General features: G+C 37.5%; 1 protein-coding gene across 5 annotated transcripts in view; it reads left to right on the forward strand.

Annotated features, from left to right (window-relative positions):
- The window catches only part of Lrp4 (LDL receptor related protein 4), a 193,807-nt gene that overhangs the window by 48,618 nt on the left and 122,078 nt on the right, over nucleotides 1–23,111 (forward strand). For all 5 annotated transcript variants that reach the window (XM_022792578.2, XM_086981607.1, XM_022792601.2 and 2 more), the window contains one exon: nucleotides 10,518–10,736. In XM_022792578.2, the coding sequence (XP_022648313.1) occupies nucleotides 10,518–10,736 (219 nt within the window). The remainder of the gene's footprint in view (nucleotides 1–10,517; nucleotides 10,737–23,111) is intronic.

The following is a 23,111-nucleotide window of genomic DNA, read 5'->3' on the forward strand; positions in this document are numbered from 1 at the left end:
CATTGAAACCTTACATCAACCTCTTTACACACACTGTTAACCGTTAGGCAAGGTTTGCTCGGACATGTCCTGTTATTATGTCAAGTCTTTGGCTCTTTGCTTTCACATAACACTCTAGTTAATTATACATAGATTTCAAAAAAGGTGAATATTTCATACAGATTTCACACAGAAGATTTAAAACAATGGCACAACCTTTTTAACTATTCTCAGATTAACTTTCCTGTTTCCTTTCATAACCTCTTACTTTGGCTTCTTTTACAGTCGTGATGGTCGTTGTATCGTTGCGAAACATAAACGTGCTTAGATGGTGAGAATAATATAATAGTTTCCTCCGTATAAATGAGACCTGTTTAGCTAATTGTTATAATAAGAGCTGTAAAAATTTAAACAAATGGGTACGACGTTGCTCACTGGGCAGCCTCATGGTAGACAAGCAGTAGAGTTTCTTACAAAAACAGTATCTGGTCTAAAAGAAACAGCTTCTTACATTAAAATGAATATTTACTTCAGAAACGATTTACAAAGATAGCTTCTTCCAACGTTTAGACTCTGCGGTGCATTTCGAGGCAAATGAATTGTGTTTAGGTATATACGATCCGGTTACTCAGGGATAAGCTAAGGTTGCAAATATGTTACATAATAAAACATGTTACATATGTCGAATTTTAAGTAACAAGGATTAGTCCCATTTCCTAGAATAACATACTTCACCCAGCCGAGTGATACTTCCCTAAAATATCAATGAACGAATAGATGTGTCTTAAAACTTCTGGGTTGAGGTGTTTACCCTGTAGATGTAGGTGGAACAAGGTTACAGATAAACTAATTATTTGCTAAGGCAAGGGCCTTTCGTTACCCCTGTCAACATAAGCATATACCTGTAATCTATCTTGACTTATGTTCAACGTGTTAGTGTAAATTCATATCGTATTAGACCCGTTCGTGAGTTGTTATAAATGAAAATGGAAAGATCAATACGAAAATTAGATAAAAAGATTGACAACTGTTAGATTACTCATGCATAAAGTGTATAAAATCCTTGGTTTAAGCTTGATCATATAGAGAATCTGGGCAGTTCAAGCGATTCCGAACCATTAAAGATTTAAATAACAATGGAAAGCTGCAGGCGACTCGGTTTGAATAAAAACGTATTTTATTTTAGGCCGAATTTGAGCAGAACCAGACAACTAGACGTGGAAGAAGATTTTCACGACGTGTAGAGGACCTTTGTCAGAGGAAGAAAAATGAGACACGGCGGGCACATATACTATCTTGAACCTGGAATAAAACTCCGTGCACTTAATTGGTTGAAACACGGTCGAAGGCCTTACGGAAATAGCACCATATGCACAACCTGATTAAGTACGTGACGAACCAAAAAGCATTAACGATGGCACTTATTTTGGTCAACCGGTGGGCCATAGAAAAAAAACGGGGTCTACCTGCGAAATTCATCCTGAAATTGCTCGTTATTTAGGAAAATTTCAGAGTTGAGCCACTATGACCTTGTGTTTGCCGAAGAAGGCCTAACAGTGTTTCTAGTCATGGCCTTATATTTACGGCATGTAAACGAAGGCCTGCTTTCTTGCAGGGCGCTTCAAAACAGAACTGCAAGGACGAAGTAGTGCAGGAAAAAAATCAAGATGCTCTTGACTGTTTTTCGACTGTAAGTGAATTGTTTACAATAAAATCACGCGAAATTACGTTTTAAGGAAATCGTGTGAGTCTGTTCGCCTTAAGACACCAGAAGCCTAGAAGAACAATTTTTGAACTCCTCACCAAAACCTTTGTGAAGATTTTTTGAAGCATATTCTGATGCCTGCCTTGCCTAAACCCCTTTTTTCACCCCATCTACCTCCCAAGTTCCTTCTTCTACTTCAAAGATTTCTAAAATGCCATTTACTAAAAAATTGAATGTCTATAAAATCTAAATACAGTGTATCATTATGACTTGCAAACCTTGCGCGGTATACGTGTATTCCACCGGAGAGAACGAAACTATTTTGTAAAGGACAAAAGACCGGAATAAAAACTGACACTTCGGAAAATAATTGTCGACATCTTTTAAATGTACTTCGTGTGTGCTACAATTCAAGGAAACGGCTTAATACTTTAAAACCGTACGCATACCTGCTGGCTTGACCAATTTTCCTTTGTCGGAATACATGTATTTAATACATGTAGCAATCAACATAATACATGATTACATGTGTTATGTTCATTGCTAATTATTGCTATAAATGTAATTCATTTATTAGTAAGTTAAGGTTATCTTATGAGGTAGTATATGAGTTAGGAAAATGGAGGAATTGATAAAACCGGCGTATAATTATACATGCGATGTCTATGAAGTTCATAAATCTTTGAAACGATAATTTTTCGCTTTTTTTTTTTACAATTTGCGCTATAATATAAGGCTTTTTGGTTTATTTTCATAGTACAATTCGTATTTGACACATTTACTTATCCCTTATTATTGTAAGTGGAATGTCAATACTGAGTAGAACATACTTTTGACCCCATTATATTCATCATGATACAGACACAACAAGGTACTTGACGAGGGCAACTATTCCTTTGGCTGAAAAAATGTTTCTTCAAAACTATCAAATTGATTTCTTCAAAAATAATCCGTAAGTAGCGAATAAATGTAAAGATCTTATTTGAAATGGCTTGAAGCTCGGAGCAAGTATTGCTTTCTCTGCGAATCGACTGTTTAAATGTTTTCCCATTCAATAGCATTGTTTTGGTAATGGGACTCATAGCCGTTCATAATGAGTATTTCAATGGTCCTATACGTTTTTGGATATGTTTATTAACAAACTAAGTGAAAATCTACAGCCTAAAGGTCACCACCCACACAACAGATCCTAGATGCAGCACATTTTATGTATTATATTGTTATATTATTTTTACCTACATTAATTTAATTTTCCCGCATCTTGATATAGATTTATCTGCGGCATTCCATCACATCGACTTTTAAGCCCAGCTTACAGTTCGAATAAGGTTTTTGCATTGATTTATTGCTTATGGATTGTTTTTAAGGAAATCAATTTGATAATTTTTAGGAGCACATAATTAGGTGCACATTTCGGCCTTATTTTTTTGTCATGCTAAGGCTTAGGAACTGTTCCAGCCTTCGCAGTTGCCGGCAGATGACACTGGAGAGGCTCGCAAAAAGTGGGGTTTATCATATTTGTTGTCCTATCCAGAGCTTGTCACACTTGACAGACTTTCTTTGACTGGCTGCCGCATTGCTTTGATTAATGTACAGTCTCCAAGTGTTTCCCAAAGACACCGTATGACATTTATAGAAATAGACAAGTTTGGCAATGCTGCCATATAGAAAGCTAAACGGAGACGCGTTTCTTTTACCGGGAGTGGGCGCTATTTTGATTTAGTGAATATGCCTATTTGAATAGGCATTGTTTTTTCCGTTATGCACAGACACTCTTCGCTGCGAGCCTAAGTACGCTTTGCATAAAAGTAAATTTAGTGACTGGAAAGTAACGGCAACAATCTGATAGATGCAAGATAGGACTATAATATCTTTATACACCGTTGAGCGCAGGGTGAATATTCATAGCCCGGTACAATTGCATTGCATCAAAATGAACGGAGCGTCTTTTGATTAAATTTTTTTAGAAAGCATAACATATCGTTAGCTCCCACGAGATACAATATCTTATAGCATACACCGAATACAGGAGAATCAGCACTCACTCTAGTAACTGCAAGAACTTTAACGTAGAACAACGTACTACAATCCTACTGTCCAAGAAACAAGCTGCGTACTATTATAAACTTCATTAGACAGTCTACGCCTGCAAGAAACCTTAACATCTAAAAGCAAACCTATATTTATGATTCATATTATTTTAGCGTTTAAGGTGTTATCCTAATGTGTCTTCCCATATAAGATTGTTCGCTGTCGACTTGTCTTTGTTCAGATACGGGGAAGTATGTATCTGGGTAACAATGGGAACTCGTTCCTCTATTATAGGAAACGACATCTGAACTTCACTTCAGTGGACGATAACTGGCATAGTTGTATTTAGTATATTTCTTTGTAGAAGATATTACTATTCTATTTCTCGCTATTTGACTCTCAAATTTCACTTATTCCAAACTAAATATACAGTGTCTTTTAGATATCGGTACTTCTAGTTACTGTTTCTTGCCATGACACCCAGAAACTGTATGGTTCATTCTAATATGTGGCGAACGATGGCTTCAGGAGGTAAGGAAGGAGAAAGAAATTGCAAAAATTTTCATCAGCACCTTTTCTTCTTTTTGTCCTGCTGCCACCACCACCACCACCATTGTTATTCTCCGTTTGTCGCTTCTTATTTTGTGCGACCTTTATCCACTTTTTCGCGTTCGCTCGAGCCAAAAAAGTTTTTTAAGTACCGGACACGGCGGGGTATGCGAAACGCCAGGCCGAACGTGTCCGGCTCAGTATGTTCAGAGTTAAGGTTCGTGTTCAGCAAGTCGTCATCACGTTTTGCGGCCCCGTTTCACGGTCGTCGGTTGAAGGGAGCCTGTTTCAATTCAAAGGGCGTATGAGTGAGAAGCATACAGAACGAAGTCTAGATAAAGGAAGATATATGTTGTAGCATCTGTACACATTCGCCTGTTGGCATTGCGGATGAATGGACTGAACGTTGATGGAGTCAAGAACCTAAGGGTAGATCTTACAGCGTTATTAAGTAAATAGCCGTCTATTGCTATTGAAAGACCGCGCGTGTGTAGCGATAACAGACGTGTCGTTTCGGGGCTCGTTAGTGACCGTTACGAAAAATCGTTGTTGCCTTTGTGCTTGTTCCGAGATATCTACACCTATCTATACCTAATATCTCATGCTTTCGCCATCTTGTCCTTGCTCTATGCATTCTGGTGAAGACCACTCTTTTAAGATTCATGCTCCTCTTCTTCGTCTTCTTCTTTCTGTTGTAACATCTTAACAGGTTGGCTTCTTAGGCTACCTAAGGAGAGAACCAGGGCAGAGGATATCAACAAAACAGGAAGGCTCGTCATAGGCAATTGTGCCTTTATTTTCTATAGAACTGCTGTTCCATATAGTAACGTTTTAGACATTGTCGAGCAGTCACCCCGTATTTCTTATATTTGTTTCTTCCGATTGGAAGAAGGTCACTTTAGGTAGAGGATTTAATTGTTGGCTTCATGGAGGGTAGATGCTCAAATCGTAAAATAACACCGTCGATATCAAGCGCCACAATAACAATATCGTATGGCAAACAGATTTTGGGATGTAGAATATAATAGTAAAAATATCAGGCCAATCCCATATGTAGCTTTTAAGAAAATCGAAATTTCATACTTTTTTTAAGTCAGACTCTTTCTTGGGATAAAAAAAAGGATAGCGTTTATCGCGAATGTATAACCTTCTTTGCTGTTCACAACAGACAGTGTAAATTTATAATTTCTTTGCATTAGATTTAATGCAAAAAGGTATAGTGGTATGGCCTTGTGTTTTTTGTGACCTTTCAATTCTTTATCGGTAAAATTAATTGTGCACCTTCCTATCAATAGCCTATCTAATAAAGGTAGCTATTAATCGAATTATGTCCTGGCGCAAAGCTGCTTTTTTATAATCACCTTAGCGCAGCTTACATGAGATATAATAGTAGGTATAATATTTTTAGAGTGACCTTAGCTTACTTGGAGCTTCAATTTCCAGCGCCAAAGGCTCTTCAACGACGGTCCCCTGAGCGGGAGCAATTTTAAAAGGACGCCAACAAAAAACAGTTGAATGTATTTTTTTATATCTCTTGTTATTAAAATCTTTTTACAATTACTACTTAAGTTGAATGCAACATCCATAAAGTTGGCTCTCTTGGCTTTTTCATAGCAGTCACCTGCTTCCTTCAGGTTTTGAGCACTTCCTCGCATATATCTGGTCCTCTCTCTAAAAAGCGGGTACGGATATTTTTTTTATGTGTGCCCACCGTCCGTGGGTTTTCGTAGTACGCCGTGCTTTTCAAGTACCCTCTTAAAAAATTGAGCGGGGTTATGTCACATTATCTGGGGAGCTCTCCAACATCATTCCACCTAAAAATCAACCGTTTACTGAGTGACCTCCTAATAACGCGATTACTTTATTAACCACTTAGAGGGATGAACCATACAGCTATAACTATGGGAAGGGCGTTTCAGCGATTCGAGCTACCCAAGACAATCCCCTGGTCAGCATATTCAGCGAATTCAAGCCTACAGTTTCGTCGAAAAAAAAAACCCTAATAATGTTTCCGGTCCGCATGCCGTACCAGAAAGCGGTTGCTCTGGATCTAAACCCTTTTCATGTATATCGCAATAATTTCCGGTCCATGGTAGTATACAAAAAATGAACAACCTTAACTGAAAATATCCGTGCCGCCGTTACAAAAGTAGGTTTATATAAGCAAAAAAGTGGCCAAACACTAGGCCAAGCGAATAGTTGAAATGAAAGAAGTTCAGGGAACTAACTTACTAATGATATGTTTGTAATAACGTTAATAATAATATTGCTGACATAAAATAATAATAATAATAATGTTTGGTAAAGAAGGATCAATGTAAATATATTTTTGTTTTTGTTGGCAATTGTTGTTGAAATTGCTCTCAACCTAATAGACTTGCCTGTATAACTTATTGCAAGCCTAAATTATATGCTATATATTATTATATTTGTAAAGTTGTGCAGCCGTATGAAAAGTTAATAGAATTTTGAGAGAAAAAGGGTCTCAGAGGAATTAGGAATTGAGATTATTTTTGCGTAATTTCCCATCCTTGTTGATATGCTTCTGTTACTTTTCCTGATGATATCACTTGGACATTTGCGGTTGACCAAATGATTTTGTTGCAGTAATCGCCCTCTGTCTCTTGCAAAGAGATCCTCTACCTCTTTTATTTTTAACGGTGCAACAAATCCTCTCCGGAACCTTTACAATATAAAATTCTAAACCTTCAAGAGAACGTTTTTCGCTTTAGCAGCACAATTGACTTTTTTTAGTGAAAAGTTAACATTAAAATGATTAATGTTATTTTTAGAAACGTAATAGGCTTGATATCTATCTGTAATAAATTCTATCTAAAATAAAAAATTAATTCAACATCGAGATCGCGGACCATTTTGTCACTCTGAACAATCTAAAATATTAACGCTGTTATTTCTAGGGTATAGAATAAAATTTTAAAATTATTGTAATAAAGTTATTATTTTTTAATCATTCCAGTTATAATGACTCTTACTTAATCGTTTTTCGTTAAATCGTTAAATTTATTGAAAAAGAGGAAAAACGGTAAAGTCTAAGGAATACTAATAAGTGATATTTTAGGTATTATTATATAAACTCACCATATATTTACTGTGAAAATGGATACTAATACCCGGGTATAATTCTTACAAATACTTCTGGGATTAAATTTTTATGCCCTTTTGTTCAAACATCAATACCAGAAATACTAGTGACCGTATGACGACGCTATTAGTAAAACTGTAGGTAATGGTTAGGACTAAATTTTCACTTCAGCTTGTATTTATTATTTACTTGTATCTCTACGGAAATTGTATATTGCTATCTGATAAACACGGTAACACGAAATAATCGGTACAATAACTTGCAGTAACAAATGAACCTAGTCTAGTCAAGGGCTCTAATTTAACTAATTATTTTTATAGACCTTCAGCGAACCATGACAGGGCCATAATGCTGCACGTGCACACCTCGACAACTTCAGTCCTGAAATTCGTCGAAAAAAATTAGTAAATCTTAGTAATTTTCAAAATATTTCTGCATTCAAATTGGCAATTGTAGTAGTTGTTCATCAATAACAAAATCGTAAAAAACCGAATTCTAGCCTAGAGCATTATTTGTACCTATATTCAAGACAGAAAAAGGTACCGTTAATTAATTACTTCCATTTATGCAGTCCGGCTACGATTTTGCAAGATGTCTTCAAATAATTACGGCAAAGTCGACTGTATTTATGGTGAGAATATCTTATGTATGAAACGAATTTTCCTCCAAGTTAGTTCTCTTAATAATTGTGAAAAATCAAGTCTCTGACCAAAACTTACGAGGTTAGTATCTTGGGAACCAAGTATTTTTTAGCTTTCCTAGATACTATTGAACATAATAATTATCCACAGAAATATTTAGCCAGCTTGGAGTCCGTAAGTTTCTTTCTATATAAGTCTTACTGCATTCAGATCTGCCACACAAATGAAAAAAGCAAGACATAACAAAATGCATAATTTGAAATGTTTGGCCCGTATGAACCCGTTACAATTAACTTCATATCCGTAAAAGTTTTTACATTCGGCCAGTTTAAAAAAGTGCTAAAAGGCTCAGCGAGAAGTCCGCAAGCGCTTCGGTCATAACGTCCAAAACAGCTGTAAGGCATTGTATCAGACAACTGATCTCAATAGGAATATTGTCTCTACTCGCCGTATCACACGTAGACGTAAAATTCGCAAGTATACACGTTATCATTATACCATCACACGGATCTCTTCTTCTTGAACTAATTCTAGTGTGAAGTCGACGATTGTCGAGAGCAAAAAGGGCAGACTCCCAAATAAAGGCTATTCTGTCCTATATTATTTTGGCAGCTAGTGCCATCGTACGTTTCTATTAAAGATCAAAAGTATAATTACTCAATTATTAAGAACTGGACAACAGAAATGATCTTGTCACGTTTCCTTCTTAGCGTTAAACTTTTACCCAATCGTTTTTTTATTGCCAGATGTGTTTCGTTTTTTATTTATAATAGGCAGCGACGTCAGATGACCGATCATCATAATGGGGTCTTACTGGAACGTTTACTTAGCTACCCTCTAATTTGCCGTAAGAATTGTGACCAGTTCACTTATGCGGTAAATCCAATATCATTGCGCTATTCTTGGACGCGTTGCTCGATTTCGGCAGTAACCATGTAGAACCATGTAAAGTGTTTAATTTGTACTATACATCCAAAACAATGCTAGTTCACACAGACCGCTGGCATAACTCAATCCCTTTTTTTTTCGTACAATCTTTAATCACAGTTCAGGGTCGATTTCACTAATTATGTTATAAATACAGAAATTCAGCATCGTAAATTATCTTCAGTGTTGTTTTATAGATTCTGCCTCTTGTATAGTTTCACAGGGAAAAAGGTGAAGGGAGCCAAGTTGAACGGCCATTTGAACCGTCGCACGTTCGAGTCAATTAATCTAGAACCACGATTTCAATGAAATCGATCGTTTTGCTTGCTACGGGAAATATTGTCCCATCTTATTGAAACACAAGGTTGTTTGCACTGAATGTTCTCATTTCAAGCCACAGTTTTCTAACTTGTAACGCAAGTTTGTAACTTGTCACCGTAGAGCTGACCATACTATTATTGTTGTTTCTTCTTTGGAGAAAAGGGCCTAATAATACTTTTGCTCCACAAGACACACAATGAGTAAAGTGATTAGTCGACATTTTCCCTTGGATTCTCTCAGTTCGAACTGCGAAAGTTTCGTTTACCCACATAGTCATCTAGTCGAGAATGAATTTTATTCGAAGGAATGATATGGCCAAAAGATCACGAAGTAAATCAAGTTGACATTGTTTTCTATGTACAGTAATAGCGAATGGTGCAAAATTTCCTTCAATTACTTCATCTGTGTCCATCAGTTTAATTAAATACACTTTTATGTTTGAAGTTACAGCGCCGTGACATGCAGTTGTCAATCGCCTTATACAGAACACATGGTCGATCTAGTTCCTTAAACAACCTCGTTTCTACCCATTTTTCGGCTCCTTCCAGTATTTTTTATATAGTTTTATTTATCTATACTTGTGAGGAAAAGCGTGGTGTAGTTTTGAGGTATACTTTTGGTACAGGAGAATTACCGTAAAGACACCTCAGGGAGTGTCACGGCAGAAAAAAATCGTGCTTTTCGGCACTGTTCCATTATCGAATGAGACTATCTCTAGTTATTGATTGCATTAATTTCATCGTATTCATACAACTCGTGTAATTACATTTTCAATATGTTTCATTAATTTAAAGCCTATTGAACCAAATGTACCAACTAGAAGCAACATCCAAGGGACAATCCGAGACAACCCATAAGAATATCCGGCCTATAATGGACCTAACTGGATGTAGGATTAATCGGCTTACGAACGACCACTCTTGATCGATGGGTTTTTAACTCTGTCATTTGCAGCTAACTTTAGAACTTGAAGCGGTACAATTTTTTAAACTACACTTAGAGGCTCATAGGTGTACCCCAATCTAAATCCGCATTTTTTTTTCTAACTCTTATAGTTGAATTTAACTACTTTGTATTTACTGGAAAAATCCTACGATACGACAAGACACAATTAAAAAGATAGGTTTCTATCCTCAGCCTATTTTGTTTAAATGAAAAAGACGCTTTCTTAATAAACAGAGGCCTAATTTTACCCTTAACGCATCCGTCTATGCATGTAGAAAATAATATCTAACATGAAAAATGTGTTTGTTTGTTGCAGTTGGAAACGGAATTGGTGGGGGGGGTACGGGCGTAGCTGCGGCGGCGGCTGCTCCTATCGTCGCGGTCGGTTCATTGGCGCGCATCTGCGAGTGCGGCCCGGCGCAGTTTGCATGCAGCGAGGTAGCAGCTGGCAGCGGCAACTGTACTTGTATTCCCAGCAGGTGGCACTGTGATGGGGATGACGATTGCGGGAATGGACGAGACGAGTTAGGATGCGGTAAGAGACCTTTATTGCTATTGGTTGATAGATAATAAGAAGTCCGACGGAAAATAGATTGACTTCTTTGCCAACATCAGATGACTATGGCAAACTCGTAACTGATACGTAGACGACGTCTAAATAGAGTCGTTAATTAACAAACCAAATAATAGATAGCAGACGGACATTAGGAGCGATGTTGCCAGAAGATAGCCACGAGCGAGCTCCACGAAGCGCGTAAGACCTGTGACTAGGATAACGCTGAACCGATTTAAGGACTTATTAAAACGGCCAATATTTAAGTTCCTTGAGGAACATTTTAAACTTATACGGTAGCTCAACGGGTTATTTTTTGAAGAACACCTTAAATTTTAGGTTCTCACCTTTATATGCTCCAATAGACATTTCTCCAAGATGAATGCGTTGAGTGCTTTGTATCCTTCACGTTTGGTAGTACTTTGTCGGGCGCGGAACCTGTCTTACAGTACCGTTTTAAGGGTCAAAGTTTGAACTATCTGTGTTTTTATATTTTCAGTAATAGAATCAGACCAGTGTTCTGCTGTATCCGAGAGTCGCTCACGTTTAAGCTCGAAAAGCTATATTTCCTAGTACCTAGGTTGCCTATATCCTAATTCCTGGGCTAGCAGCGAAAGTTTTGTCTCGGTTTCATCTATTAAATATTACCGGCCAAATCCTCCTGTTTTCAACACCGGAGGCCGATCGCTAATACTTCGATCTCAGTTCCGTCCATGCTGAATCGACTCGTCGCCAGTAGTTCTCGACGTTGCCCCTGCTAGTCCAAGTGCGCACGCAACACAGATACGGAAGACATAAGCGCAATTTATTCTGGTATCAGCACCTTTATATAACGATAATAAAGGATCGCGTCAAGGTTAGAGTACTCTTAGTTAGAGAACGCCATAACGATGTTAGCTTAGGCACTGTTTCAAAATGGCATGTTGCTAAGCAAGTAAAATATTTAAGGACGGGTCATGCGTTTAGTTTTGGCTGGGTTTAGGCATGCTTATTGATCATCTTCAATATAAATTATTAAAACGTGCAAGTTACTGGAAAAAGTCGGCCTACTTTATGCAAATATCTATTACAAACTTGATGATACATTGGAAGAGGACGTTATCAGGGAACTTTTTGCATTATATACAATGCAAGCTTCTCTGCACTATCGGCAGTAGCACCTGATCATTATTATTCTTTTATAACCTAGCTAGGATATTAGGTTCAAACCTTTATATGCAACCCCCATATTTCAAGTTAAACAATTGTTAGCGTTTACACAAAAAGATCCAGATATATGTTTCGCGTTTGTATTAAATGTTTTTTGCTTGTTGTCCAAATGTTTATTGCTCGACATAATGAGCGTTCAACTTCCACTCACGATGCAAGCTACCACTAATATGACGTTAATAAAGACAAAATTTCAACAAATTGTCTAACACCAGATTAGAAACACTGAACCTTATTAGAACACCTGGCTTTTATTGGAAGGGCACATAACGCCACATTGTGAAGGAAGTTGATAAATAAATTGAGACAATTTCACTCTTTAAATGCACCACTAACCATATCCAGATGGCGATAATTACCGTGCCTTAAGCATAAGCCAACTAAAGATTCTTTAGATTGTCTTAAATAATAGACTTATAAACTAAGACAATAAACTTAAATTAAAGTTATGATATACATCAAACTCAGATAATATTAGTCTTTCCTATGTGTGTTTCACTTCTCTGTATGGTTATGTATTAACCTATATTTATTTTATACTCTAAATCATACGGCCTGATAATAGCTGGCCCCTTATAAGACAGACTGAGACCTAGAGAGGCAGCATTATGGAGGATGACTATCCGCAAAATAAAGAAATCATTAAGAAGAAGAATTATTTGTTTGTCAATTATGCCCTTTTAAAGTTGCTCTTTGTAGATCCGAAAGACGAACTATACTGAGGTACATACACTACGGGCCATTACAACCACCAACGTTGCGAACGTCTTAAAGCCATGCGGATCAAGTGGAAAATAGCAAGTAAAAAATGACCAAAAGCTTATTCCTTGACCAATGGAATATATATTTTTAGAATTATGCTGCTTTTTATTGATCATTTTAATTTCTTCGAAACAACTAAAATCCTCTCGATGACATCTTTGTTAAACGAAAGCTAGCTCTTCACAAATTAAAGTATCTGTCATATTACCTGGCTACAGTTGATAGTTGCCTTACCGGAATACCGAAAGCTACCCGGGCCTAAAATTATTCAATGATGAACGTTTACTAAAATACAAATTCTATGACTTTCACAAGCTTTATATGTAGAATATAGATTATTTGTTGGCCTGTATCGACTGTTGCCTTTTTCGTTTATTCACTCGAGAAAGAGCCTTAATGACAGGTTCCATTTTTGCAAAGTGACTAAGCTTTTTTTAGTGTTAATGTTTATGCGGGCCCTGCAGTAAATTGGCCAGTTAACGTTAGTAATCGCAAGTGTGCTTGTCGGTTTAGCCGTACGAGTGAATTATGCAGCTTAAAGCAGGAACAAAACCACATGGCCAGTACATTACGCTCGTCATCAGCGCGGCAATAGTCGTAGTAATCAATGACAATCTGTTCACTAAGGCACAACATTGTTGCAGAGCTGTTAATTGTCTTGCTATTATTGTAAAAAAAAAAAAAAAAAGAAGCGTAGAGCAGAAAAAGAACAACAATAGAAAGAGGAGTAGGGAAGGCTGGTAAGACTTTTCCGCTTGGCTTTTGATCCGTGTACACAGGGTTCTAGTGTAATGCGAACTCATTTAGCTTTCTTCCAGCCTGCGATAGTCCTGCGCCGCCCAAAAGCCATGTCGTGGCCTTTGATTTGCTTCCACGTGTGTTTGTCGCTACGCCGTTTCCTGGGTTTCCATTCCTGCTTCGATATAGCGGTGTGCCGTATGTAAATAATCCAACTCATTCATCACGATGTACGATGAGACCACAAGGAAAAAGGCGAGCGCTGGAACTAAGGCCTATTGAATATTTATTGGTTACGCCGACTGGACCTTCTCGTGTCTTTTCCTTTTATCTTTGCTCACTTAGCCTTGTTCTACCAAGAACCTGTATATAAGCGATGACAGGGTTGTGCCCGCGTTTTAAAATCCGTTCTCTGTATTTCATTGGTCTGCTATTATCTTTGTTGTTGATATTACCCATTTCATCAAGATTGTAGCAACCTACTGTGTCCGACTAGATGTGTAAGGGGTACGGTAGGTGTACGTACTTGATTAAAAGGTACAAAAAAGGATACCTTTTAGTAAACTCCCGTATATCTTAAGGTATGCATGTTTGGTTGAATTATTGAAAAGAACCGATCTTCAAAATGGCAGTTCTCGCTGTTTGATCGATAGCTACACGTTAATCACATAACAACACAGATCGTTATACCGTGTGTGTTATTAGTGTGACTTGTAGCCTAACGAGCAAATATTATTCTCTTATATATTTCGTCGTGCACGAGATAAGTTTTAACTTTTGTAACTCGCATATCATTTTAGATGTTGATTATATTACATTATTGTGCGATAAATTTGTCATGATTATTATTTTGGTTCATGTTTCCTCTAATCTGATCCAGCTAATAGAGCTAAATAAGGTGTTGCTGTGATTCGTCTCATATAGAAGTGAATATATTAATGAATAATAGAGAAGACAAACAGCGTTTCATTAATCGGCGCGACGATCAGAAAGTCGGCTTTCAACTGCCGCTTCTTATTTTCAAATTTCGAAAAAACTGTTTGGAACGCTCTATCAGTTCCCTCACTCATTATATGACAATTTTGTGTCGCAATTTTTACTTCACGGGCGCGCATCGCCATTACGCAAATCCCGCCAATTTAGCGGTCTGCTTAGTTGTTTCTTTTTACAATAGGCTATTCATTCTAAAATGTTTGTTCGCTCAATGACCTACCAATGGTAATTATTGGCCGTTTTAAAATTTACCGGTCGGTGTACAATTTTTCGCACGAAGTTACCTTATATTGGATATAGGAAACATAAATGTGCTCAGTAATAATTGCTTGTATATATAAATAGTTATGATTAGCAGGTAAAAGCCATTGAATAATTATAAAGAGAGTTTGTAATTAAAATAAGACTATAAAATAGAGAAGAAGGTAGGACAAACAGTACAAAGCTATTGTATACGAACATCGTATTTTTTCTTTACACGAATGCTTTTCATTGTTTTTTCTTTAGACCTTAGTTAGCTTCTACTATTCATCGGTTTTTCTAATGTTTCTGTAAAATCTTCAACGTAATTCTTAGCTAGCAACATATCGTATCTACTACCTATTCATTATAAAAATATTTTATTTATTAAACATCTAGCTTTTTGGAAGTAATCTTTTGATTCTTATGTGAAAGAATTCGGTGCAAAAGGGCCTCAGTACAGATCAGTGGCCAGCACTTGTATACCACTACTGCGTATAACAGAAGCTGTAGCGTAATAAAATGGCTGTCACTGCAAACTTCGCCCCAAATATGCAGCTCAAGTGAATCATTAGCAGTAATATAAAAGAAGTCAGCTAGGCTATTCTTGATATGATATAAGTTTATTTTCTAAATTATAATCGAAATTGATTCAGTGCGGAAAAACGCTCACATACGTAATGCGTATATAGCGCTTGTAAGGTATTACCTGTTTTACTCTCCCACCTCTTTCGTCTTCGGTTCAGTGCTTACCCTATTGTCTTGACGTGTTAAACGAAGCCTGGACCCATTTTTTCGATAGCAGTATGTTGTTATGCGTTAAAAATTAATACCCATTAAACAGGTAAATAAATTAAAAAAAAATATTATTGATCATACCAAGTATATTACCCACATATTATCGACTATCGTTAGTAAATCTTCATAACAGAGCGACTCTTTTAGTTCGTTCACCATTTCGGTCAATGCGTTTATATAAGCAAATGTATTATTACTATGCATGTGCGCATTCATTCGGGCGAGCCCTACTCTGTCAAATTATTTGGATGAATAAAAAACAAGAATTGACCACTTGAGGTTCATATCTTAATAACACTTCCTTATAGCTGGCTTTCGAAATCCCTTCGTAGCTTGAAAAGCACCTATATGCTGCGTTCTGAAAACGCTTGCCTTCTTATCAATGCGCGGATGCAAGAAAAGCTATGCATATTGATTGTATGAGTATAAAGCTTAGATTTGATTGAATGGATTTAAGTTTTTCAAATCCGGTCAAGTAGTTTTTCCAAATTTTCAAACATTAATTGCGATAATGATAATCTCAGTTATAAACAAACATTTCGAAATTGCGCGGGTGTTATCGTTGCTCACGAGCATTTCAAGTTCTATAAAGCCAGTACAATGTACACTCAAAGCATTTTGAAAACCTAAGCGCGCGTCACTTTCATGCATTTTCCCCAATGCCTATCTCGTAGTTGTTCAAGATAGTTGTTTTAGAGTACAACAAGATGGTTGTTTTTGTCGTCCTGGCATAATGTCTGTATGGTTGCAAGGCTCTTGCAACATTTGACATTCGCTGCTTTTTAATGAATGCACGAACTACTCATCTAGCCTGCTGGATCCTGCTGTGACACTTTCGATGTGCATTGAATCCCCATTCTACTACCTTCTTTCGCAGTCTCTCAGTTTTCTTTTTAATGTATTTTCCTACACATCTGAGCACTCGACTCCGAAACTCACAGCCAACGTCTATGTTTCACTCCGTTGTCCCGCTTCGGTTTTTCTTGTTCACAGTAGGTCTCGTCGACACTTATATCTCTAGCCTTTCTAATCGTTGAACCTATATACACGCCTTTATATCTATCAAGTCGTGATTCTAAGTCTCTCAACGACAACCTCGCATCTTGTTCGTTTAGCTACTTAGAGAAATTGAAGAACGGCAGAAGGCTCGAGTACTGTTTAGTGGAAAATGACGCTTGACTAGGTAATCGTGGCAAAGGTTGATAGTTTTGTCTTTTAAGTAAAACTGTAATCCACTTACCAAACCCTACTCGCCTATGGAGAACGAGAGATGTTTGATGTCAACGTACGCCATCAATGCGTACATGATTAGCGCAAGCATAGGTTTTATAGAAAGAAGAAGAGTCAAGCGCACGTCAGATGGTGTGATTGTGCTCCAGTAGTTTAGTGTATATGCTTAGACGGGCTCAAGAACAGCAACTTCCCTATCTATATAACCATTTTAATGAAGTTTTGAAGTAGCGTAACTTGAATAATTAGCTAGCTCCGTGCGAACATACGAATGACAGTCGATCGCGCCCTTTTATTGAGATACTTTCTTTTTTCACTGTTATGCTACTATTAAGACAAAATTACACCCTCAGGTAAAAAAGGCCCCGGCGTTGTTGCTTCCAAACCCACCGGCGATACATACTATGTAGACTGTGTGAATAAGGAGGTTATTCTAATATTAAGTAACACATGCAGTGTCTAATCGTTATCGTAGCTTCATACTTGTAAAATTCTCCCCATCCTCACTTGTTTATAGAGTATCTGTTCAAACTTAGAATTTTGAATTCTCTACTTTTTAGTTTTTTAGAACGAAGAAAAAATCGCTCACTAGGCTCATTATACGATAGCCTACACATTTAGCATACTTGAAAGCATTCTACGACTTCAAACATAACGCGGCACAGATATTCTAATCTAACACCAATTACCAAACTAATCGAGAGCTATATTGCGGTGATATTCTTAAAGGGTTATTCATTATTTCCTTGATTAACTATTTATTTGACCCCGTTTGGCATGACTTGCTAACCGCCAGCTCGCTTTTAATACAAATACAAACAATATACGCTATCGGTACTTATGTGAAAATGCTTCATTCTTACAATAGAAAATATGGTCAGTTTAAATCTCACGTGCGTACTTTAGTTACTAACTAAAACTATCTTAGGAAATAGCCATATATATTGTGTTTACACCTCATATATAACTCCTAGGTTTCCAGCTGTATCCTATGCCTTTCCTTTATTTACTGCCTAGTTTAATTGCGATGTCTATCAATGACGTATATTGCACTCAAAGACTTGTGTAGCGTATTAAACATTATTGTTGTCAAATACAAAAGATGGATATAATCTACTTTTATGGTTTTTAGTCGCCCTGGTAGAAATCTCCTAGGTTAGGTGTACCTAACTATACAGAGCTCCCTCTTCTTATCATATATTTAACCTATTACTTCAGTACGCGTTCTGTCCCACTTTTGCAACATCACTACTCGTGTCTACGGCACAAGGTTGTCTTTCTGAAATCTCTAAGCTCATAGGCACTCTTCAGAAGTATGTAATCCCTATTCTAATGTACCTCTAAAATCTCCCTAATTTGTATATCCTTCCACTTTTTTAGTTGCACTTTTGCCGATTACGCAAGGTGAACCTACAGGGTACGAGGTGATACACGGTGTAATGGCATTACACAGGGTAACGATGGCAACGGGACAATAGGATAAGTCCAGTTCGATATAACATCAAAGAATAGTGCAGCTCCTATAAGATAAGCAATTTACTTGTAGTAGCCGAATTATTTCAATAATGCAACGGGACAAATACCTGTAGCAAAAGAGTTGGTTAGGCACTTCGTGGGCTGAGTAACGAGTGCGGTAGGCGTAAATGTAAGGCACTTCATAAAAATAAGTTATCTGCTATATACTTGTACCACATTTATAGGCTAATCTGCGCCGGTGATTCAGTGGATTATTGTGAAGATACCAGAGCCAAGCTAACTAAAGAGTTCGTCTTCTGGTGACCCATCGACTAAGACTTTTCCTCTGGAAACGAAACCATAGTTAAAAAGAGTGGAATAAAAAAAGGCTCTGACGCGCCGTACATATGGTACATACATAGATTGTCTCGTTTGAATCGGGAGCCTAGATATTTGCTAACAGCACTCTAGTTACTATGGGAGATCAAAGCAACTTCAAAGTCTTACCAGACAATTGTGAGGAGTAATCGGAATGCGTAAATGCAATAAACAATGCTGGATTACATAACACTGGCACGGCGTGTGTATTGACAAAACAAGATAAACCCGAAAAAGCTTTATAACTAGCTGGGCAACACGCGTAACACACATTCAAGCTTATGAATCGATAACTGTATACCAGCCGTTAACGAAATGTCTTAACGTAGCCGTAACAAAGTTCTGTCTTGAGTGACAATAGACGTAAATTGGGTTGATAATATAAATCCATAAAGATAAATTGTATGGCACTAAACACACCAGCTGCTCAAACGGGGGCTGACAACAGAAACAGATAGGGTATAAATGAAAATCCACACAGGCGACGTTGAAAAAAAAACAGGCAATGAGGGTCCTAAAGAATACTTCTGATGGGAAAGCATAACACTTGAGTTCAGTATGTTCAATCGTATTATTCTGATAAAAGCCTAACCTTCATGAAAAGGTGCCTCTTTTGGATTCAATCTCGGTGTTGAAGCAGTATTTAAAAACGTATTTTAAAATACCTGAAATGTGTAATTTAGAGGCGGAGGTTACCTCGTCAGATCATGAGCGCTGTTACCAAAAAACTTATAAATGAATCACAAAACAACCAGTCTTCAATTGGGTGGAATATTGAAAAGTATGAAAACTATGAAGAAAGCACTGTCATGGCTATGAGTATTATACGCAACCAGACTATACGAAAGTAAAATTATAACCTGGGAAACCTAGAAAAATACGCACCTTTCATTTGTTCGGTAAACGAATTAAATAAAAAAACGACAATATAGTGACTCTAGGCTGATAGTGTTAGTGCTGATAGGGACAAATCACAACACATGTGCAAATTCTTAAAAGAAAGTTCATTAATCATATGCTCTGATGGGTTATATCAATGAAGGCATTGCCCCATCAATCCGCTGGTCTATGGTCAAAAAGTCAAAAGCCAAGCATACCTCAATATATACATGTCTCGGCATCGACAAAGATCAAACAGAAATGTTACAGCAAACGGGAACAATATGTTAACGATAAATGAAACGACGATATAAACGCTCGTCTAACCGAAGCTTGCTGCGTCTGCTAACAAATTTAGGCCAGCGAGAATTAAAAAAAGAAACTTGCAGCAGGTTGACCGTATGAGTGCAATGGGGCGTTAAATGACATATCCAACAAGCAATTCAGGTATCTAAAAATTAAAGATAAGTGACTTTATAGATAGAGATAAATGAGGTTTGATACTTTAATCAGTTTAGGGCCTCGTAGAAAGCCAAATGTGGGCAATCTATCAACATGTCAAGTAGAGCGAGGGCTGGGGTGCCATTATATCTAAATATCATTACGAAACAATCCCACATCGGAAAAAAACACATTTGAGAACATAGTTTTTACTCGAAGATAATAGGCTTTCTATACATGCCATGTTGGCTTATAGGTTTACGCTTTGACCTTGCAGAAATTGGCAGCTGGAAAAGGGGGACACTCGAAGTGGATTGTCGTCCCAGTTCTGTTTTTATGCACTATTTAAACTATTAGAGTTTAAATAGACGTCAGCTTGGTGTATATACTTCGACTATTATATAAACAATATGACAAAGGAAATGTAAAAATAACTCAAACACCCTATATTGTACCCGCTACTCAAATATTTGCTAGTGAGTGTTATTTAATCCCTTCGAAAATTTGCAGAGGTTCTCTTCGTATAACCTGTCTGCTGCTCCTGTATTGAAGTCTGTTTGCGGGACGCTGATATATAGGCTTCGGAAGAAGACAATACCAGCCGAACTACTTTGGGAGTCCACGCGAAATGAATCCACACTCTTAGTGAGTTTCGAATCTAACCTGGGGGGATAGCCATGCAGTACTTAGATGATTCGCCGTTATACAGTTCAATAAAGGTTCAGTAACATGCACTGCAAAGATTGGAAAGGCGTTTGAACTAAACGGCCGCTTTAAAATAGTTGTAGAAATTATACACTACGAGAGTTCCGCTGTCTAGATTTTAGCCCGATTTGCGATTCGTGACGTGGATCCATCAAGACTAAAGGCTAAGATTGCTCAGGAAAGTATCGCTTAAGTGGGACATAATCAACGACCAGTAGTAGAGCAGTGGATTTTACTATATGTTGGCTCATTTAAGAATGAAAGAGCGGGCACAGTAGCAAAAATGAGACGGAACAAACGAGGCAAAGCATATATTATGTATTCCGCAAGAGCTAGCATAAAGTTCAAGAAAAAGTACGGGCAAGCTACTATATGAGGTGGGAAATGAATTTCCATAGTCACATGGGTAGTAGGGGTACGGTTAAAGGGTTTTACATTTGCCGGAGACGACTGGCTGTCACAGTGCATAAATTGCGATGTGTAAAAGTACTAGCATCTACCTTTGCCTGTACTGCCCTCTATGTTGGCCTGAATAGTCGAAAAACCTTTCCTCGGCATTGTGTACAGAAAGCTTTACATCCTACGAAACCGTTTAGCATACAGATACTAATGCATGAGGAAGAAATGAAACATTTCAAAAATTAAAAAATAAGAGTGAAAAACGCTCAAATTGTAAAAGTAACAATATTGTCTAATTTATTTAAAACTAAGGACCTTTAAATGAAAAACCGCTAAAAACAGAAGCAACCTAATATATATATTTTTATGATACGCCCAGACCTTATAATACAATCAAGGTAAATTGTTGTTGGAAGTAAATTGACAACGGTATTTACCATCCGGCTGCAACGACGCTTAATTTGAATCTCAGGGTAAGTTTACTTTGTGGACTGTGACTAAGTTAACGAGGCAACCGTTCAGCAAGTGAATTCTTTTTCATAAACTTGAATTTCCTAATAACAGGCCGACAACGGGCGTTGTAGTTGGCGTACATCGCACGTTTACCGTTTCTTATTTAGGTTCAGTGGCATATAACGAGCGCACTTAGCAACAAGCAAAGTTGCAAAGAAGTATTTTCGGATTAAAACTTTACTTCTACAAGTGTTTATTGTGTGTGTATTTCTTTGTGAAATCACAAGAAAAATGGCTAGCGATATTAATCGTTTACGAAAAAGCCTGAATTTCTCTCGATCTTTAATTTGAAATCAGATAAGACATTTCCTAAAAGAATATTGCTTGAAATGAGAATTGAGGTGATGCTAGTTTCAAGAACGGTTGATAGTCTAGAAAAAACGACGCTTGGCAAAAGGGTTCTACGATAAAATTTCGTGGTGTTGCCAGCTTGAAATAAACCCAGCAAAATATAAGTTTATCGATTCCAAACTATACGCTTACGTCTGTGTGCTAAAATGATGAAGATGGTAATTTTACAGGGTCGTATCGACACAGTGTGTCATATATGTGACGAAATAGCGAAAGTAACGTTACAGGATTAGTGAATCATATTGGTGGCAGAAATGTTGTGCTTTTCAAAATATCGCTCCTCTACATAAATGCAAAATAATTAGCTTTGTTAAAAACGAAAATCATAAAGCATATAAAATATAAACGCTTAATATGTCGACAGTTTCTACGATCATTCTACCTTTATGCTTTAAACGGCCAGAAATTTTAAGCGCGATTTACTGTTACTGTGTGCTGAATAATATGTACATCATTGTTTCTTGAGATATTTGGGTTGGTCCAACACTTATCTATAAAGAATAATCGTATCTTTCGTATTAATTGTCAGTCGCCCGACACCACGTTAGGATGATTAAATTGAAATATAATTTAGTTGGTGTTCATTGAAACTAGGTTGTCGTTTTGATGGAACGATGCTTAATAATATTTTTCGGGTGTTGCCCTCACTGGCAGGCCACGTTACTATTAGCTATGACAAAACGTCTCTTGAATAAAATCGCGACAGAAACAGTTGAACTTCGAAAAGGTTTGAGTTCGTAGGGAACCGCTGCAAATATCTTTGTCGAAGTTCGTGCTGACTTGGCGAACATAACTGTCTACTCTCTCACGGTGGAGTCCTGGTTTAGGAAATGTCGTGCAGGAATTTTAATCCCAAAAATGGCCCTGACCTGGCAAAATTCGCTTTTCCTGCGAGCAACAAGGTAGAACTGGTTATTAAACAAGAGTGCTCTATTAGCGCTACCAATCATAACTTGTTCTGGTGATAGTGAAGACGGTGGCGAGGTTGGTGTCACTAGCTAGCTTGCTAGTTTCGAATCTAAATCTTCGCAATAAATGGACTGTCGGATTAATGAATGAAAATGGCAAGGGTAAGCGCTACGGCCAACGTCTGAAGGACACATATGGAGGTTGCCTAGTCACAAGGCCGAGTGTGCGCAGCTCATGGCTTCTATAGTGCTCAAGCGATTCGTACAGCCGAAAGCTACGAGTCACGCAAGGCTGAGAAATAACCGGGAAAGTGTTGGATTCAATATAGCTTGAGAGTTCATCCTATGCAGCCATCTG

The sequence above is a fragment of the Varroa destructor genome, unplaced genomic scaffold, assembly GCF_002443255.2.
Source record: "Varroa destructor unplaced genomic scaffold, Vdes_3.0 BEIS01000001.1, whole genome shotgun sequence".
NCBI lineage: Eukaryota > Metazoa > Arthropoda > Arachnida > Mesostigmata > Varroidae > Varroa > Varroa destructor.